This window comes from Populus alba, chromosome 11 (genome assembly GCF_005239225.2).
Source record: "Populus alba chromosome 11, ASM523922v2, whole genome shotgun sequence".
NCBI classification, from domain to species: domain Eukaryota; kingdom Viridiplantae; phylum Streptophyta; class Magnoliopsida; order Malpighiales; family Salicaceae; genus Populus; species Populus alba.
The window spans coordinates 16,744,514-16,771,337 of record NC_133294.1 but is presented as its reverse complement, the minus strand read 5'-3'; the positions used below and the strand labels follow the sequence as shown (position 1 = coordinate 16,771,337).

The window sequence follows — 26,824 nt, the reverse complement described above, 5'->3', positions numbered from 1 at the left end:
AGTAAATATTTTGTTTTACAAAATATATCATCAATAATCTAAATTACATGAGACAAATGTTTTTACATAGGGCTTCATTTTCATAATTAGTCGGAATTTTCTTCTTCTTCCTCGTCAATTGAATTGTCATCATCTTCATCGCAATCTTCAATATGGATATCATCTTCTTCATCGACATTTGCTTGTCCGCTAGAGCTGAGAACAACATTCAACTCCTCTCCGTCAATATCAACAAGACTATCATCGAGAACTCGAAAATTTGAATTTTCTTCCAATTCAATCGAAGGAGCAACTCGATATGGTTCAACCAACTCACGAACTTGAAAGACTTCATCTCGCACACTTGTGTCTTCGTTCTCATCCTGAACAACCTCGACACGACCCCGTGGTTTCGTTTTTAAAACGAAAAACCAATCAACTCTTGAACGATCCTTTCTAAATGAAGGGGTGTATGTGTAATAAACTTGTTGACATTGCTTTGCGAAAACAAAGACATCGTTTATGTTGCGGAGTCTACCTTTTGAGTTGATTTCGACCAGACCATGGTGCGGATCAACTCGGATTCCTCTGTCAGTCGTGTCATACCAATAGCATTTGAATAAAAACACTTTATTCTGCTCGCTATGATATTGCAGTTCGACGACCTCTTCTAATCTACCATAATAGTCAACTTCTAACTGGCTACTTGTGGATCCCTTAACACAAACACCGTAGTTGTATGTCTTTCTTCCTTGCCCGTATTCTTCAGTATGGAAAACATATCCATTGACAAAATACCCGTTGTAGCACCTAACTTTTCTTTCAGGGCCGAGGCTTAGTGAAGACAATGACTTGGGCGCACTCCTTCCCATTTGATAAACCTTGTAAATATATGTAATTAAATGTACATCAATACACGGTAAATGAACGAGAATCTCGTAATGACATGTATACGTTAGAATGAGTTTGTGATAGTGCTTACATGTGTTCTGAACCATGTGGCAAATTGTTCATCTTGTAATTGAAAGATCTGGGATTCGGTCAGCTGCGAGTTATTGGAGAGCAAATATTGTCGATGTTGCCTGCAAGTGATAATGAGTGTATGATATTACAATATATAATTAACAGTATATTACTGACAAAGTTTAATTACTATTACACATATATAGACTTACTGAATAAATGGTCTCAGCTCATCACAGTTAAATAGAACATAGTTGTGTGCTTGTTTGAATTCTATTTCCGACAAATATCTTCCTCTTACGGCATTTTTAGGTGTGGGTCGTCCAGTATTGGAGAATATTGACAAGTTCCCACTGGAAGGCACTTCACCGCCATCGTCATGCCGTGGAACGCGATTGATTCTTGTTCTCAGATGAGGTTCGAAATAGTACGAGATAAATGTTGATATCTCTTCAACAATATAGGCCTCAGATATCGAAGCCTCAACATGCGCCTTGTTCTTAACCTTTTTTTTTAGATTAAACAAGTACCTGCAACTGTAATATCTCACCGTTCGAATGGGTACATCCATCTATACTGGACCGGTCCTCCAGCTTTTGCCTCGAACGGTAGATGTATAGGGAGATGCTCCATTGAGTCAAAAAATGAAGGAGGGAATATCATCTCAAGTTTGCATAGTGTCTCGATGATATTCGTTTGAAGCATCTCAATGTGCTCAACATTCATCTTGCTGGAGCATATATCTCTGAAGAAATGACTGATCTCCGTTAGTGCATCCCATATTCCCTTTGGCAACAAATCACGAAAAGCTAATGGGATGAGTGTTTGCATAAACACGTGGCAGTCATGGCTCTTCATTCCATACAATCTGCAGTCCTCTATGTTAACAAGCCTTGATATGTTCGATGCATGTCCATCCGGGAAACGCAGACTCTTAAGCCATTTATAGACTAGCAGTTGTGCATTTTTCTCTAACACGAAGCTTGCCCTTGGTTTTGCAACCCGTGACTTGTCACGACCCGAATCCCGGGTCCGTGACCGGCAACGCAGGAGCGGTGTCGAAAGGACACCTCACCTACGCTAAGCCTCAGAACAGACATATCAAAAGAACAATTTGTTCAAAAAATACGCAGCGGCCCATAATATTCAGAAATATTATATTATTCAAATACTGAAGAAACCGAAAGATAATTATTAAAACAAAAATAATAATTCATAATACTCATTACATTGTCAAAATCCAAATTTAATTAAACCAAGGTAATAGTGGAGCGTCTAAGACATCAAATCAAAACTGAAAGGAAAACCTCGCGGACAAGCAAGGCATACCGACCAGAACTGAAGAAGCGGAAACACTCAACAAAGTCCCAGAAACTAAGAACCTGAAATAATATTAAAAATGAGAGGTGAGTTCAACCAACTCAGTGAGGGAATAACATTTAATATACATTTTAGATATTTCAGATATTAATAAGTTGTAAGATGATTTATCTTAATATACATATACATATACATATACTTACTAAACATATTATCATAACGTAACATATAGTTATCATAACGTAACATATTATTATAACGTAGTGGATTACATGTCAGAGATCAGATGACACCCGAAGGTGACCAGATGACACCCGTCGGTGACCAGATGACACCCGTCGGTGACCACTGTGGGATGATCAATCGCCACAGGCTGATGCCTCTCTCACCAGCTAGGTAACAGAATACTATGTGCACACAGGCTAACTATTCTCCGTTAGCATGGAGTACTGACAAGTCCCATATCAAGGCATAACAAATATTCACATAATCATCAAAGAAACGTATATCATATCAAATAGAATTTACTTTAACAGATTGCGAGTGTAAATTCAATAATAAATTAGTACTCGGAAAATAAAGCAACATATATAAATATTCAAGAAATTTACTAGTTGTACTCATTGTATAATCAACATACATATTTATTTATATTATATGCATATTAAAGATTATTCCACTCACCCGGAAAATATAGAACTAAAAGGAATGTCGGACGAAAGACCCGAAAATCCGATTAAGGATCGTTAGGAGAACCTACAATAAATATATGCAATATACTCAAAAACAAATCAAACAAAAGATACCAATGCATAAAATAAACTGGGCTTAATCTCCCAAGTTTAGGGACTAAAATGACAATTTTCCAAAACAGGGACCAAAACGTAATTTTACCCAATTTTGAGGACCGAACTGTAAATATATAACCATACTGAAATTTATCCATAATTCGTCCTTATCTTTGTCCAGAATCTTGAATTATGCCCCAAGGTCCAAAATGTGATTTTATCAAAATATTAGGGGTCAAATTATACTTTTTGTCAAATTGGAGGACCAAACTGAAAATATCATATCTTCCTAATTATACTGGAATATTACCCTTAAATCATCCTCAGTTCTGTTCAGAACCTCAATTTATGTCCCAGGGACCAATCTGTAAAATTTTCAAAGTTTGGGGACTAAACTGCAATTTCCGTAAATTGAGGGACTAAACTGAATTTTCGTCATCTTCAACCTCAAACCCAGAATTTCAACAGATTACCTACTGTTATCCCCTGATTTCTAACACAATTTTCACCATTTAAACAAAATCATAACTCAAAATCATTATCCTTCAATTCAATCTCTCAAAATCAACTAATTAATCAAATACCCATAATAATCAACTCCTAACCTTCAAATTAATTAATCAATTAACTCAAAATACAAACTTCAAAAATCTACAATTAATCAAAACCGAAATTTAACATATTATACACTTAAAACCATAAATCTTACCTTTTTACTTATTTCCTCTACTTCTCTTCTCCTTTTCCCCTTATTTTCCCTTATTTTCTCTTCTCCTTCTTCTTCCTCCCTTCTCTCTTACGGTTTGTTCTTCCAATATTCAGATCCCTCTTTTTTTTTTTTTTCTTATTTATATTTATCAACCATTGGTCAATTACCACACTACCCCTCAATCATTTATACCCTCTCTTTAAGCCTCCAAGGGCTTTATTGTATTTTCCAATCTTTTCAATTTTCAAAACATTACATGACTCGTCATAAACCAACTCCATATTTTTACGGTTACAGTATAAAGCTATATCCAATCTAGCCTTCATGTTGTCCTTTGTCTTCCCCTTCACATCCATGACGGTGTTGAAAATATTCTCAAACACGTTCTTTTCGATGTGCATGACGTCAAGGTTATGGCGGAGAAGATTAGTCTTCCAATACGGAAGCTCCAAAAAGATACTTCGCTTTACCCAATTATGGGTCAAACCAAAACCAGGAAACTTTTGCTTACCTGATTGAAGGCCAAACACAATGTCACCGTACTCTGATACAACATGATGCAATTCTTCACCAGAAAGACGCGGGGATGCAACATCTTTTTCAACTCTACCAACAAAGAAATCTTTTCTGTTCTTTCTGAACCTGTGATTAAGTGGCAAGAAGCGACGGTGACAGTCAAAAAAAGAAGCTTTACCTCTGTTTGCTAGCGTGAATGCCTTGTTGTTTTCCATGCAGTATGGACATGCGAGTTTCCCATGCGTGCTCCAACCAGAAAGCATTCCATAAGCTGGAAAATCACTGATAGTCCACATCAAAGCCGCCCTCATAAGGAAATTTTGTTTCCTTGATATATCATAAGTCAGAGATCCGGAGGACCACAACTGCGCCAGCTCATCTATCAATGGTCGAAGACAAACATCTATATTCCGCCCCGGGCTGCTTGGACCGGGTATGACAGTAGATAAAAACATGAACTCTGGCCTCATACACATTCCCGGTGGCAAGTTATAAACTGTGAGAATGACCGGCCAACAAGAATAGGGAGCAACAAATGACCCAAATGGGTTGAACCCGTCTGTACACAACCCAAGTCGAACATTCCTTGATTCAGCAGAAAAGTCCGGATGAACACTGTTAAAGCGTTTCCACGCTTCGCCGTCAGAAGGATGCACCATCACACCATCAACGGCATCGTGTGTTTGGTGCCATGTCATGTGCTCAGCAGTCCTTGGTGACATAAATAACCTCTGCAGTCTTGGTGTGATCGGGAAATATCTAAGTTTTTTATATGCCACTAGAGTCTTCCCCCTGCCAGTTCTGGGTTTGTAACGGGAATGCCCGCATGTCATGCACTCGGTCATCACAGCATTTTCAAGGTAGTATAACATGCAGAAGTTAGGGCACATGTCAATTTTCTGGTATCCTAAACCGAGGGGTTTCATCATGGACTTCGCAGCATAGAAGTTCTCTTTAAGCCTGTTCTCTTCTGGTAAAATGCTTCTTGCCCAATCAATAATTTTGTCATACCCGGCCTCACTTAACCCGTGATCTGACTTGATGGTGAACACCTGTGCCACAGCCGATAATTTACTGTGGTTTGTGCAGCCATCCCATAATGGTTCGTCAGAATCTTTCAACAAATCAAAAAACCTAGCTGCCTCTGCATTAGGTTCTTCTTCTACGATTGGACATTGATTGACATTATCTTGATTCATTCCCATTGCATCCATAACCATGTTTCTGTAAGGATTAGTGTTGTCATTTGCCGCTTCATGCACGTTGCTAGCACTAGAAGTTGACCCAACCACCGTTTCTCCCATTCTCCTATTACTAACAAATACCTCTCCATGTGCATACCAACACTCGTAATCCTCCACAAACCCTTTGTGTAGAAGATGCATCATTACAACATCTGGATGCAGATACTTTTTATTTTGACACTTTCTGCATGAACACCTAATACCGCCTCCAGTAAAATTTCTGGGAATAGATGTTGCGAAATTAATAAAACCCTGAACCCCGTTACAATAATCCATCCTCCGCAATCCTTGGGTGAATCTAGATACATCCATGAACGATCATCCATGACTTCTATCGAACCTCTATAAAAAGGACCCATTAATTAAGCAAGTTCTTAATTATTTCAAAACACAACATGTAATTCGGTAATTCTACAAATTAAGTTTTAACAATTTTTCAAACAAATACAATCTTACAAAATCTAAAACAAACCATAACAAGTATAAAATTATACATTCATATACTACAAGTTTGTTTGAGAAATAACAATAAAACATGTACATCTACTAAAAAAATATATATATTTATACTAAAAAACAATAAAATTAACATTTAAATGTTAAAATTTTAAAAGATAGAATTACTTACAAAAAATGATAAAATCCGTCAGTAAATCAGAACACGGATGCTGTGACCACAAAACAAATACAACTTGTTGTGCTGAGATGAGAAAGATTTTTGTTTTTGGGCGGGGGGGGGGCTGGTTATTTTGCAGATGGGGAGGGTTAGGATTAGGAAGAAGAAGGAGAAATGGGGGAGGAGAGTGTCGGCAGAGTGGCCATATATTCACTTTTGCCGACGGAATTACCGACGGTTTGTATTCCGTCGGTTAATCCGTCGGCAAAAACCGTCGGTAATTCTGACGGGCAATCGACACGTCACCGCATGGACCTGCTATTCAAATCCCTCGGTGATTCCGTCGGTATTTTTAACGGTGCGCCGGTCACGTCACCGGCACGGATCTGGCATTTCAAATCCGTCGGTGATTCCGTCGGTATTTTTTGACGGTGAACAGGTCCCATCACGCGTACGGGCCCCAGTTTTTAATTCCGTCAGTGATTCCGTCGGAAAAATCACCCGCCAAAACCCCCGCGCCACTGCCCGCCCTTTTTTCATTAATTCTGAATTTTCGGTTGGTAATTCGGTCGGTAATTACCGACGGCCTATTTCCGTCGGTAATTACCGACCTAATTACCGACGAATATTTTCCGTCGGTGATTTCGGCTGAAAATTACTGACAAAAAAAATTCCGTCGGTATGTCCGTTGGTATATAGCGAATTTCTGGTAGTGTAAGAACGCTGACTATATAATATAAGATAATAAATGTAATTTATAATACAAAGCACGTGTTTAATCATATAAAATCATTTTTTTTGTCAAAAAAAACTGGTGTTCATATGAATCTGTTATGGTAAACGTTTTACATTACATGAGAGGAAGAATTATACGGGAAAGAATTCAAATCTTTTTTTTCAAAAGATATTGTAAGCCAATGACTTTTTCAAAAAATAGTCAATCTTTTTCTTGACCAAACGTTTCTGTAAAAGGACCGATGAGTACGTAATTTGATGTCTGGCATCGTCAATATATACCTAAAAATTTGACCACATTTAATGGTATGCTAAATATTTCACACGCGTGTTTTTATTTTTATTTTTTCAAAAAATCCTAGGTATTGAGATTATTTTAATGTGTTTTCTTACATAAAAAATTTAAAATGTAAATTAAATAAATTAATAACTATTTATGTAAATAAATGGAAAAAAATAATTAACAATAAAAAAAAAATAAAAAAAATAAATGCAAATTAAAATATTTGTTGAAACAAAATGAGTTATTTACCTCATTATATTTATTGAACTTATTTATTTAAATCAATAAAAGATAAATCTACACATTAAAAAACTCATGACCTAAAATATAATTACACATGAGACTGATGGAGTAAACTCACGCCCTTGAAAAATTTCCACGCAAGGCCCATCACATTAACAATATTATTTAAAATGAATATTTTTTTTATTTTTTAGAAATAATATCTTGAAAAAATCAAACACAAACAAAACAATTCTAAAAAAGAAGCTTGTATTAAAAAATAATATGTAAAACTCGTGATCTATGTTATAAGACCGTAATAAACCTATTGGAAAAATATGTCACTAAAATAATAAATGTATTTTTTTCTTCTTTTTTTATATTTGAAATTCTTTGAAAAAAAATGCTAAAAATGATGCAAATATATTAATAACATATTTTTGGTTTTTTTAATTATTTTTTGCTATTTTTTATTTTTTCAAGAATTTTTAAAAAATGAGGTTAAAAATGAAGTAGCAACAAAATTAAAAATATTTAAATTAGAAAGAATTAAAACAATAATATTCATATTGTTTAGTTATTAAATTTTTGAAAGCATGATAAACAATTATTTTAATCTAAAAAGTTTAAATTATTTAATGAAATTCAATCAATAACCATATATTAATTTTTAACAACAGCAAGCAACAAGATTTGTAGATGAACAACAATAAAAAGATTCTTGAAAGTTCTGCGATGAGGCAAAACCATCATCAACTTTACCATAAAATTAAGTAATTTTAACATTTTGAGAAATCTAACGTTACATCCTGGTATGGAGACTGGATTAACTTAGATTAATTATTTTTTAAAAAAAATGAACTCAAATTAATCTAGTCAACTAGAACTCTTATTCTTCTGCGGTTTATTGGGATTATAAGCTCAAAGATGTTATCAATTTTCGTGAACTAGAACTCTTGTTCTTCTGGTTGAAGCTTGAATTCTTCTATAGAAAGACATGAAGATGAAGTCTGTAAATGGAGATGAAAAGTATTAAGCCTGGGAACAAATATTGGAAAAGATTGAGCCACTGGAAAACGCAGAAAAGCAACCAGCATAAAGTTCATGTATTGAAACTGAAGTTGATAATATAAACTCGATTGTCATTTCTACAGGTGCTCAAAGAACCTCCAGGACTTCAAAAAGTCTCTCATTTTCCACACAATTCATTGTCTGGCAACGGTTTGTCAACATGAAAATCATTGGTTGCTGGTGATAGAATGATCAAATCTGCAATATTGTTTGAGGTTTTGAGCAAATAGCCATCATGCAAGCAACTAGAGATGAAGGCTCAAACTTTGTTTTCCTTTCAAAATAAATAAATCACAGACAATTCAGTAAAGAGAGGAGAACCTGCTTTCGAACCATTTGAGAACTCTCTTTCACTAAGTCTCGTACCATAAAGTAAGCAAATTCGTGTAGTACAATGTCACTGTAGTTTCTATAATACAACTTACTATGTAAGTAATGGGGGAAAGGAATTTTATTTATCTCTAATCAAAATGTGTTCCATTGACCTCACACAAACAATATTACTTGAAATATAGTAGGGAGATTCTCTCAAACCTTTATTTATCAAATTCATGCCAAGGAATTTAGTTTCTTTTCAAACAATTTGGATCGTCGGAGAGCATCCAAAGCTTCAGCTTGCTTCCCTGCGCGTTTCAAATTTACTGCCTTTACCTTCTCTGCCTTGATCCGTTCTTCCAACTGAATTCTTTCCTGGCTATTGCTTTCACTCTTGGTAGGACTGACTTTCACAGGCCCTGGTCTCTCTGAACCTTGTGATATTGTACTGGTATCTTCAATTCCGATTGCTTTCAAGGCAGATAGAAGTTGAGGATCGAGAAGATCTTCAACAACTACATCATCTACTGGTTCTGCTACGTTGGCAGAAGACATCTCATCCAACTGGGCTTCGAGAGCCTTGGCCAATTCAAACTCAGCTTCTGCTTCTTCCATCCGGCCTTCTCTTCGCAGCTTCAGGGCCTGACGTTTGTGACTCAGTGACTCCTGTTGCAATTTAAATCGATCACGCCCAGACAATGGTTTTGGAGCCAAATTTGGGGCACTAGGATCCTTTTGTTGAGCAGATGGAGCATTTGACGCAGATGTTGACCCATCATGGCTACCACCTACAGGTTCAGGTGTCTCTACCTCAAGACTCTTCTCCAACAGCTTTGCCTGCCGAAGTTCCTCTCGAGCTTCTCCCAGTTTTCCTTCTCTCTTTAAAGCAACTGCCTTCCTCTTACGAGCCAAGACTTCTTGTTGAAGGGAAATTTTGTTGTTCTGAGAAACCAATCCTTGAACAGAATCTGTTTCATCTACATGTGGTTTCTTGCCTAAATTAACTGTTTCTTCGCTCAGTTTGGTTCTAGCATTTTCTTTGCTTCCAAAATGTTTGGGTGCATGCACATGACCATGGGGCTCAGAAGAAAGGGAAATATCTGAAACAGAACTGATTTCTTCATCCTTGCCTATGACTGTGTGACTTCCCAAGGAGCCAACATGAACACGATGCTCAGGCAGACAGGATGCATCAGAACCAAAATTGACTTTATCTTCTAGTTTTCCAGCTGGTATTTGAGGACTGTTCCAATCATCTCCTGTCAGCAAATCCATTACATTCACAGACTGATGGGCAGGAGGAATGAAATCATTTCCATGATTTATTCCTGAGTTGCTTAGGGATCTGATTTCACCCATGAGATCCAATTGTCCTACAGATGGATGCTTGCCTTCGTTGAGCTCGAATGACACTGAATTGACAATATCAGGACTCCTTAAAAGAGGAGCAATTGTATCACTTTCCTTTCTTCCTGAACAAACAAATGACTCCACAACTTTTTCATTGGGATACCCTGCAGCTGATGCAAACTTTTCACTAGTTCCCAACGCAATTTTCACATTATTCTGCTTTTCATGGTTAATTAATGATCCAGAACCCTGAGGTTTTTTGTCCTCAGAATCATCAATGAGAAGCTCCTTTGGACCTTCCAGTTCTTCCATTTGGGACTCCAGTACATTGGCCATCTTCAACAATTCCTCGGCTTCTTCAGTTTCTCCTTTACGCCTAAGTGCAAGGGCCTTTCTTTTCAAACCCAAGAGCTCTTTCTGGATTTCACCTTTGCTTCTTTGTCTGGCAGCTGAAATGCTGGACGAGAATGGAATTGAGGATGGGTTAGTAGAATTCGCAGAACTATCTGAAACTTGTTTAGATGGCTTCGCTTGTGCAGTTGCAGCTTCATCTTCATCATCCTTCCACCCTAAATTCGTTAGCATAGAGATAAGTGATGGGTCATGCATATCTTTTTCTGTAATATCATCCATATCTCCTTCATCCGCTGCACTGATAACAGGTCTGATAATTTTTTCCTTGAGTCTGCTAGACTCGGTCTGAATTTCTTTTTTGGGTGTTTCCATCTCTTCCATCTCAGCTTCTAATGATTTTGCTGCTGTAAGAACTTCCTCTGCCTCATTAGTCTTTCCTTCACGTCTTAAAGTAAGAGCCTTTCTTTTCAGGCCTATGAGTTCCCTCTGTATTTCAGCCTTACTTCTTCTTGGTATCTTCATCGAGATATTGTATGTAGAATGAGCGACCAAGAGATTGGTGTTATCATTTTCTTTGGGAGGGTTAAATGAAGAGTTTGGATGCTCATCATCATCATCTTTCCAACCCAAGTTACTTAGAAGGGAAAGGTATGCTGGGTCATGCATATCTTGATCTGTTACATCCTCCTCCTCCTCCTCTCTAATCAGTGGACCTCCAGAAATAACAGGATGTTCATATTCCAAATCTGGGTTCTTAACCCCACCAAAGGCCTGTTTCTCCTTGACAATTGAAGCATTTTCCATCTCTTCAAGTTGTTGTTCAAGAACCTTGCCTTTCTTCAGCTCTTCATCTGCCTCATCCAATCTACCTTCTCTTCTTAAAGCAAGAGCCTTCTTTTTCAAAGCCAAGAGCTCTTTCTGAATCATTAATCTACTCTTTGGTGCGGGTTTAGAACTCACATTGTTCTTTTCCTTGGTATTTTGAGAAGGTGAACCTTTCTTCATTATTGTAGGATCATGTGCAATTAAGCTGCTTACTTCACCCCCCAAGCTTTCCAAGTCTCTCTCAAGTAACTTTGCCTTCTTTAGATGTGCCATAGCCTCTGTGACATTACCTGCTCGTTTGTGATTAAGTGCTTCTCTTTTGAGCGAAAGAATTTCACTTTGTAGTGTTTCCCTGTCAATAGGGACAGACTGGGCAGCAGTGGTTTCTGAACTACCAGAATCATCAGTCCAGCCTAACGATTTAAGTGTGGCAGATAATTCTGGATCCACCAGATCCTCGTCAGTCACTTCAAAGTTACTATCCACACCAAGATCATCAGATGTGCCCACAAGGTGATCAAAATTAAAACCATGATCTGGCACTCCCTCAGCTAATAGTTTGTCTTCTGGATCATTGTCCATACTACGGATTAAAGCAGATATCTCATCATCAGATTCTTCATCCACACCCAACAACTCCTGTTCTTCAAGCTGCTTTTCTAAAACTTTCGCTTTCTTCAATTCTTCCTTGGCTTCACCAAGCTTTCCTTCACGTTTCAAAGCTAGCGCCTTTCTTTTAAGTTCAACAACCTGGGTCTTGTCAATGCCACTGTTTCCCATGTTCTTAGTAGTTCTACCTGAGATTTCTCCGAGAAGAGAAGATAGTTCACCCTCTAAACTCATTTTTACTGGATTTTTGTCTTTCTCATGGAGATCCATGTCAGACCACCCCAGTCCTCTGAGTTCAGCAGTAAGGTCATCCTTTTCATTTACATGAGCAAGGCATTTACTTTTTCTGACAGATTCTTTGATGCCATCTTCATTCTGAATCTCAACTGTGTTGCCAGAAGACAAACCCTTCCTACGATTTTTTCTAATGGACAATTCCAAAGCATCAGCCTGCCTCTCAAGTTCCTTTCCTCTCTTAAAGGCTTTCAGAGCCTCTTTTGACTTCCCCTCTCCTTTCAAACTTTTATACCTCTTCTTTTCATCCAAAGCTTGTTGACGTAGTTCCTCAGGAGTGGCTGATCCCACCTCACTATTTACATGATTGTGCTCATCAACAGAATGACTTGTACTTATATCTCCTCCACCATCCAGAGCAGTAACTTGTTTAGTGTTTGAGTATGAAGCACTGCTACTTGCCCTTTGAATGCTAGAAACCAGGTCAGTGTTGAACTGTTGTCCTGATGAAGAAGATTCCTTTCCATCATTGTCTAGAATCTGGTTTAAAATGCCATCCTCATTCTTTGATGTCATTCTTGAACTTCCTACACAAAAATATATCTAGGTTTAGACAGAGTATCATTTCACATGAAGATACCTTATATCTCAGTGTGTGCATATTCATGAACATCAGATAATGTGTAAATGCATGTGTGTCTACATGTCCAAACACCATTGCAAGCACAGAATGGACAGACATTGAAACTACAAAAGTCCATGCGACAACACAATATTCTTAAGCATTCCAACAAACTACTCATTGCTCTGAGATCCGACAATTTCATGAGCTAGAGAAACAAACTTCAAAACAAAATAGCAGATTTTCCACAGATTATAAAGACAAGGAAAAGAAGGAACAAGGGGAAAAAAGCTCAAAACAAAATAACAGATTTTCCAAAGAGATTCAAGGAAGGAATGAGGAGAAGAAAATTAACATTTCTACAAACTTGAGTAGCCTACCAGCAATCTTTATATATATATATATATATTGAATGAATGGATGAACTAGAACAACAATGAGAGTTTTGCTGTGAGGCAACGAGGAAAACAGTAAATGATCGCCCCATGTAATGTAAAAAACATTAATAATCAAAATAAAAAACGAAAAAAATACCTTTCGCAGCTCTATTCTTGTGTCCATACCGCATCTCAAAACGTGCAGCTTCTTCTAACTTCTTACATGGATCACAAATACGCACAGGTGAATCACCTTGACCACGCAAAACCATTCTTTGCTGAGTGCAATTTCCGCAAAACAATCCCCCACATCTTCGGCAATGATGCTGAAAATCCAATTACACATCAATAACTTGTAAAGTCTAAGCAAGATAATCCCATATTGAAATCAACAAGCATCCCATTACAAAATCCTCCAAACAAACTTACATACGCACTAAGAACCAATAATAAACTTACAATAGATCTTTAACGTACAATTAAATCAAGTGCTAAAACTGATTACAGTTGACAATCTACGACTAGAACAAGTCCAAGAACTACTGAGTAAATTCAAATTATGATCCGAGTTATCACTAACTAACCATAAGTGATCATTAATACTTCAAAAATAAAGAACTAAACGATCATCATCGAGTGAATATAAAAATATAGAACAAAAAATAAAGGATTTTGAGACATGGATATCGAAGAAAAATCTAAAAACAGAGAAAAGATTCAATTTTCACTTGAATAAAAAAAACTAGCAGATTAAAAAAAAAAAAAAAGAAACCCACCTTGCGATTGATGAAGGTGAACTGAGAAGCACATCCTTGACAATGTGAAGAATCGACAACCCAATTGTTCCCTCTTAATGATGGCTTTGCTGGTAATCCAATCTTCTCCAACATCTCTCTCTACAAGTACAAATACAAAATACAGATCAATCTCTCCCTCTCTCTATTTCTCCGTTCTCGTTAATGGTTAAGAAAACATCAAAGGCAAAAGAGGCCAAAAGGTCTATCTGGGTCTTGTTTATCTGTGGTTTTAATGGAGAAGTAAAGGAGATAATGGAAGTTTTACGTGTGTGTGACTTTTCTTTTCTACGTTTTGGACATTGATGAGTTGAGGAAGATGACGAGAAAAAGACTTTGTTCTGTTAAAGCAACTACCAATATGAACGACTTGTCGTGCATACGGATTAATGACATCATGTAGGTTTTTCATTTATTTTATTGGTGATTAATTATTGAGTAAACTTTTTATCATATTTTGTAAATAGGTAAAAAGAACAATTATCCTACGAAGATAATAACATATTTTGAGCTCACATGAATCATAAATACATTGAGTTGATCAATCCAAACCTTAATTTTTTTATAAAAAAAATATCAAACAATATTATTTTAATAAAAACAAATTAAATTAATCAATTATCAAAGTAGTAAGACATTATGTTAATAAAATGAGCTAGGTCTTATAATAACGATTTTTATTTTTAAAAAATTTCAAATATTTTTTTAATAAAAAGAAATTTCAGTATCATCCTTGAATTAATAGTTTTATTGTACTTCCTTTCCTTCTCTTACTTGTTTATCCTCCTCCTTTTCCTTTCAAAATTCTAAATAGTTGGGGTGGTTTAATCAATGACTAGGTTTTGTATTGTTGTAGTAATGTTTGAGAATTTTTCGATATCTTTTAGTATAGAATAAAAAAAACAATATTAACACTTTATATTGAGAATTTTACGATGCAATAATCAACAATTCAATACATTAATTATCATGTTAAGACATATATTGACATAACAATTGATTTGATAATCTACATTGCTCTAGATATTTTTGCAATGATAATGTGGTATTATGAATTTATGGTATTTGTATAAAAATATTAAAAACAATACTCTAGACTGGATTCATCATTATATAAATATCTTGTTTGTGAAAATTATGAGTATAATTTTAGAAATTTTGGAACATTAAACATTTTTTAATTTACAATGGCAAAAAAAAGATATAGTTTTAACCTGTTGATGATTGTTGCAGGTTAAGATTGTGGTGGTTTTTGTTTTCAAATTTGTTTTTTATTTGAAAAAATATTAAATTGACATGTTTTTTCAGGTATTTTTTATGGTTTTGATATACTAGTGTAAAAAATAACAAAAATATTATTTTAAAATGTTTTTAATTAAAATAAATATTATACATCATATTATCAAATCCATAATATTGTAATCTTAAGGCCCAATAGGCTCTAATAATTTAAGATGAAATGGGTTTGAATTTCCAAATTGGGCTCCTAATGGTTAGCCGTAGAACTTTGTTGGCAGTGCTCCACCACACGCATGGCACAAAAACAAAAAAGATTTGACATGAAAAAACGAAGTTAGGGTACAAAAATCCAAGACCCAAGTCACTTGTTCAATTGGTAACTTAAATAGTAAAATAAAAAAACAAGAACAATAAATAAACTGAAAAAAAATGATAACAAAAAAAAGATAAAAAGAACATAACTTGAGCTTATCTAGATTATTAAGCAATTCAATGTTAAAGAGTAAAACTGTTAAAAAAAACTTGTTAAATTGGGTGAATCTACAAACTTCGTAACTATGAACATAAGATTTGGATAAACTAATAAAAAAAAGCATGAAAAAAAAGTTTGAATGATGAAATTGAAATAAATTAGTTTTAAAAAATAAAAAAAAAAATCAACTCGTGTTAACCTTTGAAATCGGCAATTCTGGACATGAACTTGGGGCTAACCCCATAATAGGGAAGTTGTAAAAAATAACTAAGAAAAACTAAAAAAAAAAAAAAAAATAAAAACAATCAAACCTGAACGAATCTCTTAAACATGGTTTAATCTCTAAAACTCGTAACACATAAAATTTTGAATCCAAGTTCAATCAACAAGCTTAATTCTCAACTAATTTAATTTTAAATGATAAAATCATGAAAAAATACTAATAAAAAAAACTTGTGAAAGCAAAAAACATAGCAACAAAAAAATAGGGATGAAATTTGATAGAAAAAAACTCATGGAGGATGAAATTGTAAAAAAAATTAATTTTAAAAATTATTTCAAACAAAACAAATAGAAATCAAAAGAATGAAAGACCAAATTTAAAAGATCAAAAAATCATAGAGGAGTGAAATTGAAAAAAAATTATAACTTGATAGATTATTTATAGATTAACAAATGGTGGGGGGCGAAATTGAAAAATATTTGTAATTTTATAGATTATTCAAAATTAAAAATATAGTAATCAAAATGATAGAAACCAAATTAATTTGAAGCAGAAACAAATTGGAGGGGTTGGTATGAATTGTTTAAGGAGAAAAGAGGGAAAAAGAAACGATCTGCGTTACCAATCTTGATGCGTGTTAGGGGCATGTGATATCTCATCGTGTTGGCGACACTAAGATCTTCCAAATATTGCCCTCGAAGGTGGTGTTTGGTGGTCGCATGACCTCATATGCGCTACCTAAACAGTGCAAGGGTCATCTACACACTAGTACATGCTATACACACTCCAATAGCTTTTTTTTAATGTTTAATATATGTCAATTACAATAATGCTCTTGATTAATTTTATATAAAAACCAATGTAAAATGATATAAAAGCTCTTGTGAGAGAGTTATGTTGGTTTTATCTATAATAACATCAAAATAACTACATTGTTTTGAAAAACATAAAAAGACCAAAATACCCTTTAATAGTAGTCATTATGCTTTTTATTTTAGGGTTAAATTAGTAATTTTAGTATGAAAGAATAAAATGATCAATCTAATTTTATATAGCTTGTAAAAGATAATTATGTTACAGTGAAAAGACCATCTTATCTTAATATTTTGTTAAAAGGCTTAATAGCTAAGGTGACAATTTTATCATTACACTGTTTCTACTCTAATAAATAATATTTGGGTCTCGGTGAAGAGCAACTTCATTAAAAGAATTAGGTTTTTTTTAATAGTTTTACCCTAATAATCATTGGTCTTCAATGAAACTTAACCGTAGTAGAAATAAAAGAGGATGCTCACCATATTGAATTGATGTATCAAGCAATCTGAAGTTGTCATCTATGTGATTTAAATTAAAGAAAAAAGTGTTAGAGTTTTAAAGTTTTAAATCTGTATTTCGTAATTAATTTTTATGAAATTTAAAAGCAAAGTGAAATTGTTTGTTTATTATTGATAAGTAGATAGTATTACGTACTTTAATATTTTGGAATATTATTCTTCCACTAATATGAAATTGAAATTCATTATGACAACTATACCTTTGTTATTATGAGTGGAGAAATGTATGGTTCTTAAAAAAAAAAAAAAAAAACACTAAGAGGCTTCAATGTTTTACTATACATATACTCAACATTGTAAATTTTTATAATATAATGAATCTTTTTCCCTTTGCACAAGAACTATAAAAAAAATACTAAGAGGACGTAGTGTTTCATTGTATACACATACTTAAATCGTTATAAATTGCTATAATATAATAATATTTTTTCACTTTATTAAAACAAAATCACTAAATTGCCTATTGGGGTTAGTAAAGTATTTTTTCCAAGGTTTATAGTCAATATCAAAATGATTGGGAATAAATTGATCATTTACTATTTTTAAAGCATGATGAAATTATTAAATTAATTTTAAAAGCAATTTTTTTTAATGGAGTTCATGGCCTTCTTTTTTTTAATATTGTATTTTCATCCTAATTTTTTTAATAATGAAGTTGATTGGAGGCAATTTGAGATTTTAATAAATGTAAAATATAATAAAAAATAATGGTTGGTGAGTGTGACACATGTACTTGCATATGAAGAGCCTTTGTCTTTCATACGACGCATTATATTATTGGAGCTTAAACTTCATAATTGTTTTTACTTTCTTTTCTCTGAGATAATCTTGATCTTATATTTAAGTTGTGGGTTAGTCAAGTTAATCCAAGTTTATTCAAATTCTTTTTACTTTTTTTTTTGTTGATTTATTTTTAATTTCACTTTTATCATTTAGTTTGCTTGAGAGTTGAGCTCTATTATTTTATTTAATTTCTTTCGTACAAGATTATCCTAGTCTCATGACACAGTCACAAATTTAGCATGTTAACTTCGAGTTAGGTTTTTTTTTTATCTTTTTTTTAATTTGATTTTTTTCCCGTTCATAATTCAACGTTTGATTTGCTAGTTATTGAGCTTCAAATTTTTCTCAATTTTCTATTTGTGAGGTTATTTTGTTCACGTTTAATTTTTTCTTGATTTTCTATTTGTGAAGTTATTTTGTTTGTATTTTTTTTTTATTATTATTAAATAAGATTCTCGAGAACTTTAAAGAATATTTAAAAAATATCTTGTAAGTGTTTATTGTTTTATTAGTCATTGTCATTTTTTTTAATATAAGTATATTATTAAATTATCCAAGCTTATTGAACTCTTTCCAATTAATGACCCGGGTCTCAAGTTTTTCTTGCTCCTTTAAAGATGTTGTAATTGCTTGGGTATGCTTTTTTAAAATTAGAAGAAATTTGGGTTGACTCATGGCATAAAGCAAGCTACCTATCTAGTAAAAAAAGATTGGCTCAAGGTCTAAGTCATATAATGGATAGGTCAATCTGAGTTAACCCAAGTCAATTTAAAATAACATCATTTTAATATATATTTTTTTATAAATAAGTTAAAAAAACATCATTTTAAGAAAAAAAATAAAATAAAAAAGATTAAACGAGATTTTGAGTTTTAATCCATCGAGTCAATTGGATTTAATTGAGTTCTCTTCCATCTGGTTTAATACAAAACCCAATCTAGACCGGGCTCTAAAATGATAATTCTCTAAATTCACCTGTTAGTTTAGATTAGTGGTTTTAAAACATCGGAGGAAAGAGGGAAATGATGCTATTGAAAAAACATCTTATGGCCCATTAATTGTTTCACTTGATTAGAGAATTATTAGGTAACTAAAGAAACCTAGCAATTTATCTATCAATCATTGTCCAAAAATGTTAGATGTCTACAGCTCTAAAATGGTTAGAAAATGGGAGCTAAAATCAATTACAAAAGTCCCAAGAGCAGAATCCCCCGAGGAAAAGCTTCTTCACCCCTCATAAATGCTCACTGCTTCCAACAAATTGGTAAGCTAAAAAGTGAAAATTTATCATCTTCAAAGATGTTTTCACGTTACAAAGATACAGTGATGGTTTCAAGAATGTTGGCCTCAAGAGCTCATAATCTCAACTAGCAAAACATCTCGTAATGTTTTTGCGAACCCCATGGCAATTAATTAATTGCCACAATAAATGCTGATGAGCATTTATGAGGAGTGAAGAAGCTTCTCCATTGATTTCCATTTCTATAACTTGGTACCTCGGGGTAAGTGAAACAAGCCTCTCAATTAGGGTTCTATAAGCCGGATAGGTCGCTGATGAAGTCCACTGTGAAAATTCTTTAGAAACATCCATTGATTTTCTTAATGCGCATTTATGGTTCTTGGTTTAGGCAAGGGATGCAGAGATGCCTACATTATCTTGGTTTGTTCAATAAATTCAAAATAGAATATTGTCCTCATTTGACATAACTATGATGATATATGAGCATTGAATTTTGCAATGGGCAACCCTTTTCTAAATCTCGAACATGGTAATCAATGCTACTCTATGGTTTTATCCATCTCTTCTCTTTTCTTTTCTTTTCTTTGTTTTTACCCGTAATGTGATATTCTTCTTAATTTGGCTAATTTTTATATACAAATATTATGTTAATATTTCTGATATACTCAAAGTAAGGTCATCCTATTTATACAAAAAATAAATAAAAATGCCCTCCGACCGATTATTATGGTTATTGGATTGAATTGCTAAACTTCTGTTGGCTCGAACTAAATTCAATCAATTATAGGGATTAAAATAAACAAAATTAAGTCAAATGGCGTAACATAAGAAATATTATCATGACTTTAGGAAGCAATTCACATATGCTTTGAGTATTGGGAGTGTGATAGTTTTTATGTTTGAGCATGTTTTAAAAGTGTATTTTATTTAAAATTATCAAATTAATGTTTTTTTAGTATTTTTTGATAATTTTGATGTGTTGATTTAAAAAAAAAAAAATTCATTTTGATGTATTTTCAAATGTAAATATTTTTTGAAAAAAACACTCTACATCATAATACCAAACATAAAACTACTAGACTTTTTGTGTTGTTTCTTATAACAAGAAATGCAATAGTTAAATTTTTTATTTCTTTAAATGGTATATTATTTATATTTATTATATATTAACTACTTTTATAAGCATCGCTAAAAGTGGTGATAACTTTTTTTTCAATAAAATTATATTATTATTATTATTATTATTTCACTATATATATATATATATATATATATATATATATATATATATATATATTCAACATAACTTAAATAGCAAAGAAGGCTAAGATTAAACTCCTCCTGAAAATAAGATGGTGGGAGCGAATTCAACCTGCCATAGACTCGGCCAAGCAGTGAGCTCAAATGCCAAGAGAACCTATCTAAGGGTGAACCCATCTTTGCTTGAGCTTGGCTTAGCGCTGAGCTCAGGTGCTAAAAGAGGCCCCCGACAGAAGCCAGCTAGGAATGGTTCATTTTTATCTTCAGAGATTCTTAAAGGACAAGAAAAAAATTCTAATATCTTTTCTCTTGACAAACCTTCATGGAAGATAAAGTCAGAGATATTTATTCTTCATTAATAATGATGTCAAAAATATTTATATCTTATTAACAATAATGTTAAAGGTATTTAAAACTCATTAATATTTATATATGTCAAGGACATTTAAAATTAATATTATAGTGAAAACATACACTTCTAGGAGTGTTCAAAAAAACCGACCAACAGATTAAACCGAAAAAACCAAAAAAAAATTAATCGAAAAAACCGAACTGATAGAAAAAACCGAATAAACCGATTAAAAAATAAAAAAAAACCACCCGGTTCGATTCGATTCCGATTTAAAAAAGCTTAAACCGATTGAACCGGACCAAACCGAACTAGTTTAAAAAAAAAGTATAAAAAGAACAATTCCTAACCCTAAATCATTTTCCCTCTTAACAGCCGTCAACCCCCCCTCCCCCTCCCCCTTCAGCCTTCCCCCTTTTCCCTTGCCTTTCCCCTTCCCATAACCCTAAATCACTTTCTCCCTTTCTAGCCGCCAACCCCCCCTCCCCTTCCAGCCTTCCCCTTCCCCTTCCCCTTTCTAGAACCCTAAATCACTTTTCTCCTTTCCATCTGCCAGCCCCCTCAAGCCTTCCCTTCCATTTTCCCCTTCCCAGCCTTCCCCTTCTAGTTTCACAATCTAGATGAGAGGGAACCATTATTCATGAAATCCATACAATATAACTTATACTAGTTCCATCATTGTGCTGGACGGAGGCAAGCTTTGAGATTCTTTATATACCCCAAAAGAAAAGGCTTTGCTAAAACCAATACGACATTCATAGCTGGTGAAAGAGCCAAAGACCCAAAAAAATTTATGGTCAATCAGCTCTTGGGATCTCCCTTTCCCTTCCCCTTCTCAGCCCTTATGTGGAAAACTTTGATTGCTGGTTGCTTTTTCTGGTTGCTGTGATTAATAACTTAGATTGATATTTGATGTCAAATTTTTCCTTTGATTTAGCTCAGTGATGAAGATGAGTCCGGTTTTTCTAGTTTTTATGCTAAAAAACCAACCCGAACCGAACAAAACCGGTTCGGTTTGAACCGGTTCTCGGTTCGGTTCGAGTTATATTAATAAGAAATACTCCTTTTCCGATTCGGTTGAATTTTTGAGTTAAAACCGGACCGAACCGGACCATGAACACCCCTATACACTTCTACTCTTCCAGGGAAGAGAAGGGGATTAGTGGATCTAAAGAATATAAATACTCCTTAAACTATTCAAGTAAGAGGTTCAGAATTTCTATTCTAAAAAGATAAATACTTCTGAGTATTATAATATTTATTACATCAAAATAAAAACAAATATTTTTGTTCTTGAAATTTAACGTTTTTTTATTGTATTTATTACTTCTTCTCTTTTTAAAAATTATGAATTTTACCATTAGAGAATCCTCAAATTTTCTAGAAGACACTCATCATCAAATAATTTTTTTGTTGTAGAGAATATGAACTTTCAGCCCATAATCTAACCATAAAAAAAAAAACCAAAAAACAAATTCCCAAACATATTAAAATTTGAAGCTTCTTCAGTTATTATTCAATGAATAGATTATTTTTTTTATAAATATCAAGAAATAAAAACTATACTATATACTTGGATAAAATATTAGTAATGTCATGAGTGAAGATTTTTAATAAAAAAAAAAAAAAGCCATTTTTTAAGTGGAACGGAGAGACCGGTGAAACACCTTGGACATCTCAATTCGTTTCAGCTCGTTTCAAACGGTATAAATTGAGATTTTAAATTAAATTGAATAGTTGAATTTGAATATCTTTTTTCATTTTTTAAGTGGTATAAATCATTAAACACAGAGTCCCATCATAATAAATGTCCCGGGTTCCAACAAATTGGAAATATGGAAAGTGAAAAATTACCATCTTCATGGATGTTTGCTCAGATAAACCCATGTTTTATGCAGCACAGGAGCAATGGTGATATCAAGAATGTTGGTCCAAGGAGCTCTAATGGCAGAAGAGAAGTCACCCTCATCGCTAAAAAAGAAAGATACTATTGCTTAGCATTTAATGCGCATCTAGCTCTCACATTTTCCAAACAATAAAGACATGCAACTTTCTTGAGTACCTCATTATTTTTTCAAAGTTGACTTCTGCTACTAACTTCTGCACTTGCTATATGTTTATTCTTTCTTCTTCTTCTTCTTCTTCTTTTAAACCACTAGTTAGTGAGTATCTATGAGTGCGGAAATTCCTGGTTTTAATGAATTTTAAAAGTGTATTTTGCTTGAGAGATTTTTTTATGGTTTTAACTTGTTGAAGTTCAAATTAAAAAAAAATAATAATTATTTTAATGTATTTTTAAATATTTTTTTTTTAAAAATCATATACCATTATATGAACACACATTAATCATCATCGTCGTTATGGTTAAAATATTATTAGGTAAAAATATCAACATTAAGTTAGTATATATATGATATATATTGGATTGTTGTTCTTGTAAGTTGAGCATATTTGAATTCAACTATTAAAATAGATTAATAAACAATTAAATTACTTTTATAAAAAGTATATCATCCAATAAAATAATATAAAAAGATGACCATAAAGAGAAACATGTTGTTTCCTACTTTTCTAGTAATTCACAGTACATTAATTTTAGTTATATGCCTTATAGTCAATTAGTTGGTTAAACATACTATTATTATATTTATGTAAATACATATATATTATTAATAAAGGCTTAATTTATCTTTAATATTCATATAATATTAGATTAATAAATCTAATATTTGATTTATGGATTTAGAATAAAGATAAAGTCTATGAGATAAAAATGATTTGCAAAGAAAATTCTAAAGTTGTTATAATTATGAAATTCTTATTACATCAAATCATTCTTCCTAAAATGTTCATGATCAATGCTATCTTAAATACTATATATTTATTAGAGTCATAGAGATTGATACATATCATATTTTTTTCTTTACGAAATGAATCAATTATTCTCATAAACTGAGGTATAAGAGATATCTGAAATTAATATGTAAGTGTTTGTCTGAAGGCATATACATTGAACTGACTTGTGTGAAAATTTCATATAAAGAGATCACTTATGTCTATGAAAATGTTCACGTGACAGTTGTGTGAGTGATCTTTAGACTTGAGATTACAAAGTTATCGTATGTAGAGAGTGTTATACTTTGATTCTATCATATACTATCTTAATCGAGGTAATGAAAAAACAGACATTAGGTATAAAATGAACTATATAAAAATACTTGAGTTATCAAGAAAAGATTCATCACCTTAGGTGAATTAGAAAAAAAAATATTTTATCTATTCTCAAATAGTATTGACTAAGAAATGTAACAACCCAACATTATATGATTATTCAAAGCCAAATAAAATCAGATCTTTAGGTAATAAATCCATAGATATCTAGATCTGTCTAATAGGATTCTAGGAACTCCCGAATAATTTTATTATATTTTTTTTGCGACATGAATGATATTCGGAAACCCAACAATTAATACCTCATAGGCTCTTAATGTTGATCAAATTTTATATTAGTTATTCATCTTCATGTTGGTACAGATATATAAAATAAAAGCATGGGACATTTTTTATTTATACATTTGTCTCGTACAAGAAAGCAAATGTATGGTAAAACATGCTTTAGTTTTTGGGAACTCCATTAATATATCTTTATGTTTCTTCGGGGCTCTCAAATTATTGTTAAGTGCAGTGAGCCCCTCAACTCGCATGCTGTAAGCCGCAGAGGTCGCTGATGCAGTCTACTCTCAATATTCTTCAGAAACATCCATTGATTTTCTTAATGTTCAAAGCGATAATGTCCCATGCAATTGAGAACGAAAGAAAGAAAGAAAGAAATGTCGTATTTACATCAACCCATGTTTCAAACTATGCACATAATTGGCCGAGGCAATAAGAGATAAGCATAAGAACTTTGAGGCCTTAGTCGTATCATGAGCAGAGTTTTGGCAACGATCTAGCCTTTCCAAGGCCATGCAAACTTGCTTTTGTCACCATTCTCTTCTCTGAACACATCATTGTACAAACTTTCTCCCATTCAGCCACCCTTTTCTGCATTCCTTGCAATTCTGTTTCAAGATTAATGTCAATCTTCTTTGAATGTCCATGCCTTCTTGCATGGATAAGGATTTGTTCAAGGTCCTCTTGCTCTCCCTTCGCATCACTATGGAAGCTAGACTGACACGAGTTTTTGAGATAAGAGAAGTGATCATGGATTGAGATATTGATCTTGGATTGTTGAGTAATGAAACTTTGGAGTGTTTTTCTTGATGGAAAGTTCGAGTTTTGAGCAAGGTGTTCCAAAGCTTCGGCCGAGAGCTTGTCGCGGTTGACTACGGAGCACAGTCTCATCTTTTCCTCTTCAGATAATTGAACATGGACCTGTGTTAAGCCAAAGTCAATTCAAGCATTCCAAATTTGAAAAAAAAAACACATATAGATTAGCTCAGACAAAATTTAGACAGCTTTAAGCTTTTTTAAAGCCATAATCTAACTAGCATACCTGGAGATACATGTCAATGGCTTGATAGAGTCTGTCATTGGATTCTCTAGCAGAATCTGGTAGAACCATTACTAATGCTGCAAACTTGGCAGGTTTCAGAAGGAAATCTGGAGCCACTTCTAAAAGGTATGAGTCCATCAAGCTAGCAACCTTACTCCATTGATTTCGAGACATCTTTGAGCCTTCAAGGAGAAAGGCTTTTGCAAGCCTCAAAACTAAATTCACATCATACACATGGTGGTTCTTTTGTGGAGATGGAACAAGTAGATGATCCAAAGTTGATTGATCCAGCATTGAACCTATCAGATGCTCTAACTTGAGTTTATAGAACTTGCTTAAATTTTTCAACCTTGCTGCCAGTAGAATATCAAATAAGCCTTTGCAACAAAGAGAACTCCTTTCGAACAATGAAAGCAGATTGATTGAAACCTCTGTGATTTTGCACTCGTCAGCTGGCCTGACACTGAGATATATCGATTTTAGGCGAAAAACAATGAACCTAAAGATGGTAGCATGCTCTAGTTTCTGGGACATCATCATCCTGATCACCTTGTCAAATGAATTGGCATTCAAAACCAAAAGATCTTCAAACCACCAAGTTGTTTGAGACCAGTTGTTCCTCGTACTACACGTGCTGCTTGTATCACAGGATAACTGAGAACTTGAATTGTTTGACGAACATGTAAATGGGCTTGCCAGAGTAGGCAAAGCAAGCCTTCCTACAAGGCAATCCAAAACTTTCTCAAGCAAAAATGATGAATTCGTTGCAGGAAGTAAATCTTGGCACTGTTTCAGAGCTTGTAGGAGCTCAGACCAAGTCCAGTAATTGATCCCTTCAAGAAACTTCCCAGTCTGATCTACTAAGTTAAGCTTTTCTGAGTTATTACTGCCAATCTCCATGTAATGAGCAGCACAGTTTAGCAGGACAACGTTAGAAGGAGTAATTTCAATGGTGCCATTGCTGTAACAAAACCTTGCCATGAGCTCAAAAACATGTGAACCTCCTGGAAAGTTGTCAAATATTACTTTCAGTTTTCTTGAACTACTAGCCAAATTACCAAATAATTTGCCGAGTCTAGCAGAGAAAGATGAAAGAATTTTCTGCAAAAAAATACACACAGTATTAACCACATGGTTAAAACATAATATTTGTCAAATTCAGCAACAAATTTCAATGAGAAAAGGAACGTTGCAAGCAAATCAACCAGAAGATATTGAAACTTTCTTTGACCAGAGCAGGCAAAAAACAAGAAAAATTGACAGCAAAACACTTCGTTCATTGGATCCTTCTAATCCCATGTAGCTAACATCAAGAGACAAAAGCATTAAATGCATCAAACAGAACTATGAAATCCTATACGACGACACTGTGGATTCCTGTATTTATCAGAAATTATGGTAAGAAGTTTCTGTCAACAATTAATGATGAAGGCCCTATTACAATTTGTGGAAGGAGACGAAAGCATGGGTGAAATAATCATAAATGGAGACTTGAAATATCAT

General features: G+C 33.6%; 2 protein-coding genes and 1 long non-coding RNA gene across 3 annotated transcripts; all 3 read right to left on the bottom strand.

The window, feature by feature from the left end:
• Positions 1-2,111: 2,111 nt before the first annotated feature.
• LOC140956129 (uncharacterized) lies at positions 2,112-4,010 on the bottom strand. Its single transcript, XR_012171194.1, has 3 exons — positions 3,760-4,010; positions 2,947-3,018; positions 2,112-2,324 (listed from the first exon to the last, which is right to left on the bottom strand). It is a non-coding gene; the product is annotated as an uncharacterized lncRNA (long non-coding RNA).
• Positions 4,011-8,871: 4,861 nt separating this feature from the next.
• LOC118031657 (uncharacterized) lies at positions 8,872-14,256 on the bottom strand. The gene is made up of 3 exons (XM_035036145.2): positions 13,909-14,256; positions 13,290-13,458; positions 8,872-12,720 (listed from the first exon to the last, which is right to left on the bottom strand). Exons 1-3 carry the CDS (start codon positions 14,020-14,022, stop codon positions 8,996-8,998), a joined length of 4,008 nt encoding a protein of 1,335 aa, XP_034892036.1. The 5' UTR covers positions 14,023-14,256; the 3' UTR covers positions 8,872-8,995.
• Positions 14,257-24,439: 10,183 nt separating this feature from the next.
• On the bottom strand, positions 24,440-26,563 carry LOC118031659 (BTB/POZ domain-containing protein At3g22104). The gene is made up of 2 exons (XM_035036147.2): positions 25,322-26,563; positions 24,440-25,200 (listed from the first exon to the last, which is right to left on the bottom strand). The coding sequence occupies exons 1-2, from the start codon at positions 26,300-26,302 to the stop codon at positions 24,751-24,753; spliced, it is 1,431 nt and encodes a 476-aa protein (XP_034892038.1). The 5' UTR covers positions 26,303-26,563; the 3' UTR covers positions 24,440-24,750.
• Between the last annotated feature and the right edge of the window lie 261 nt (positions 26,564-26,824).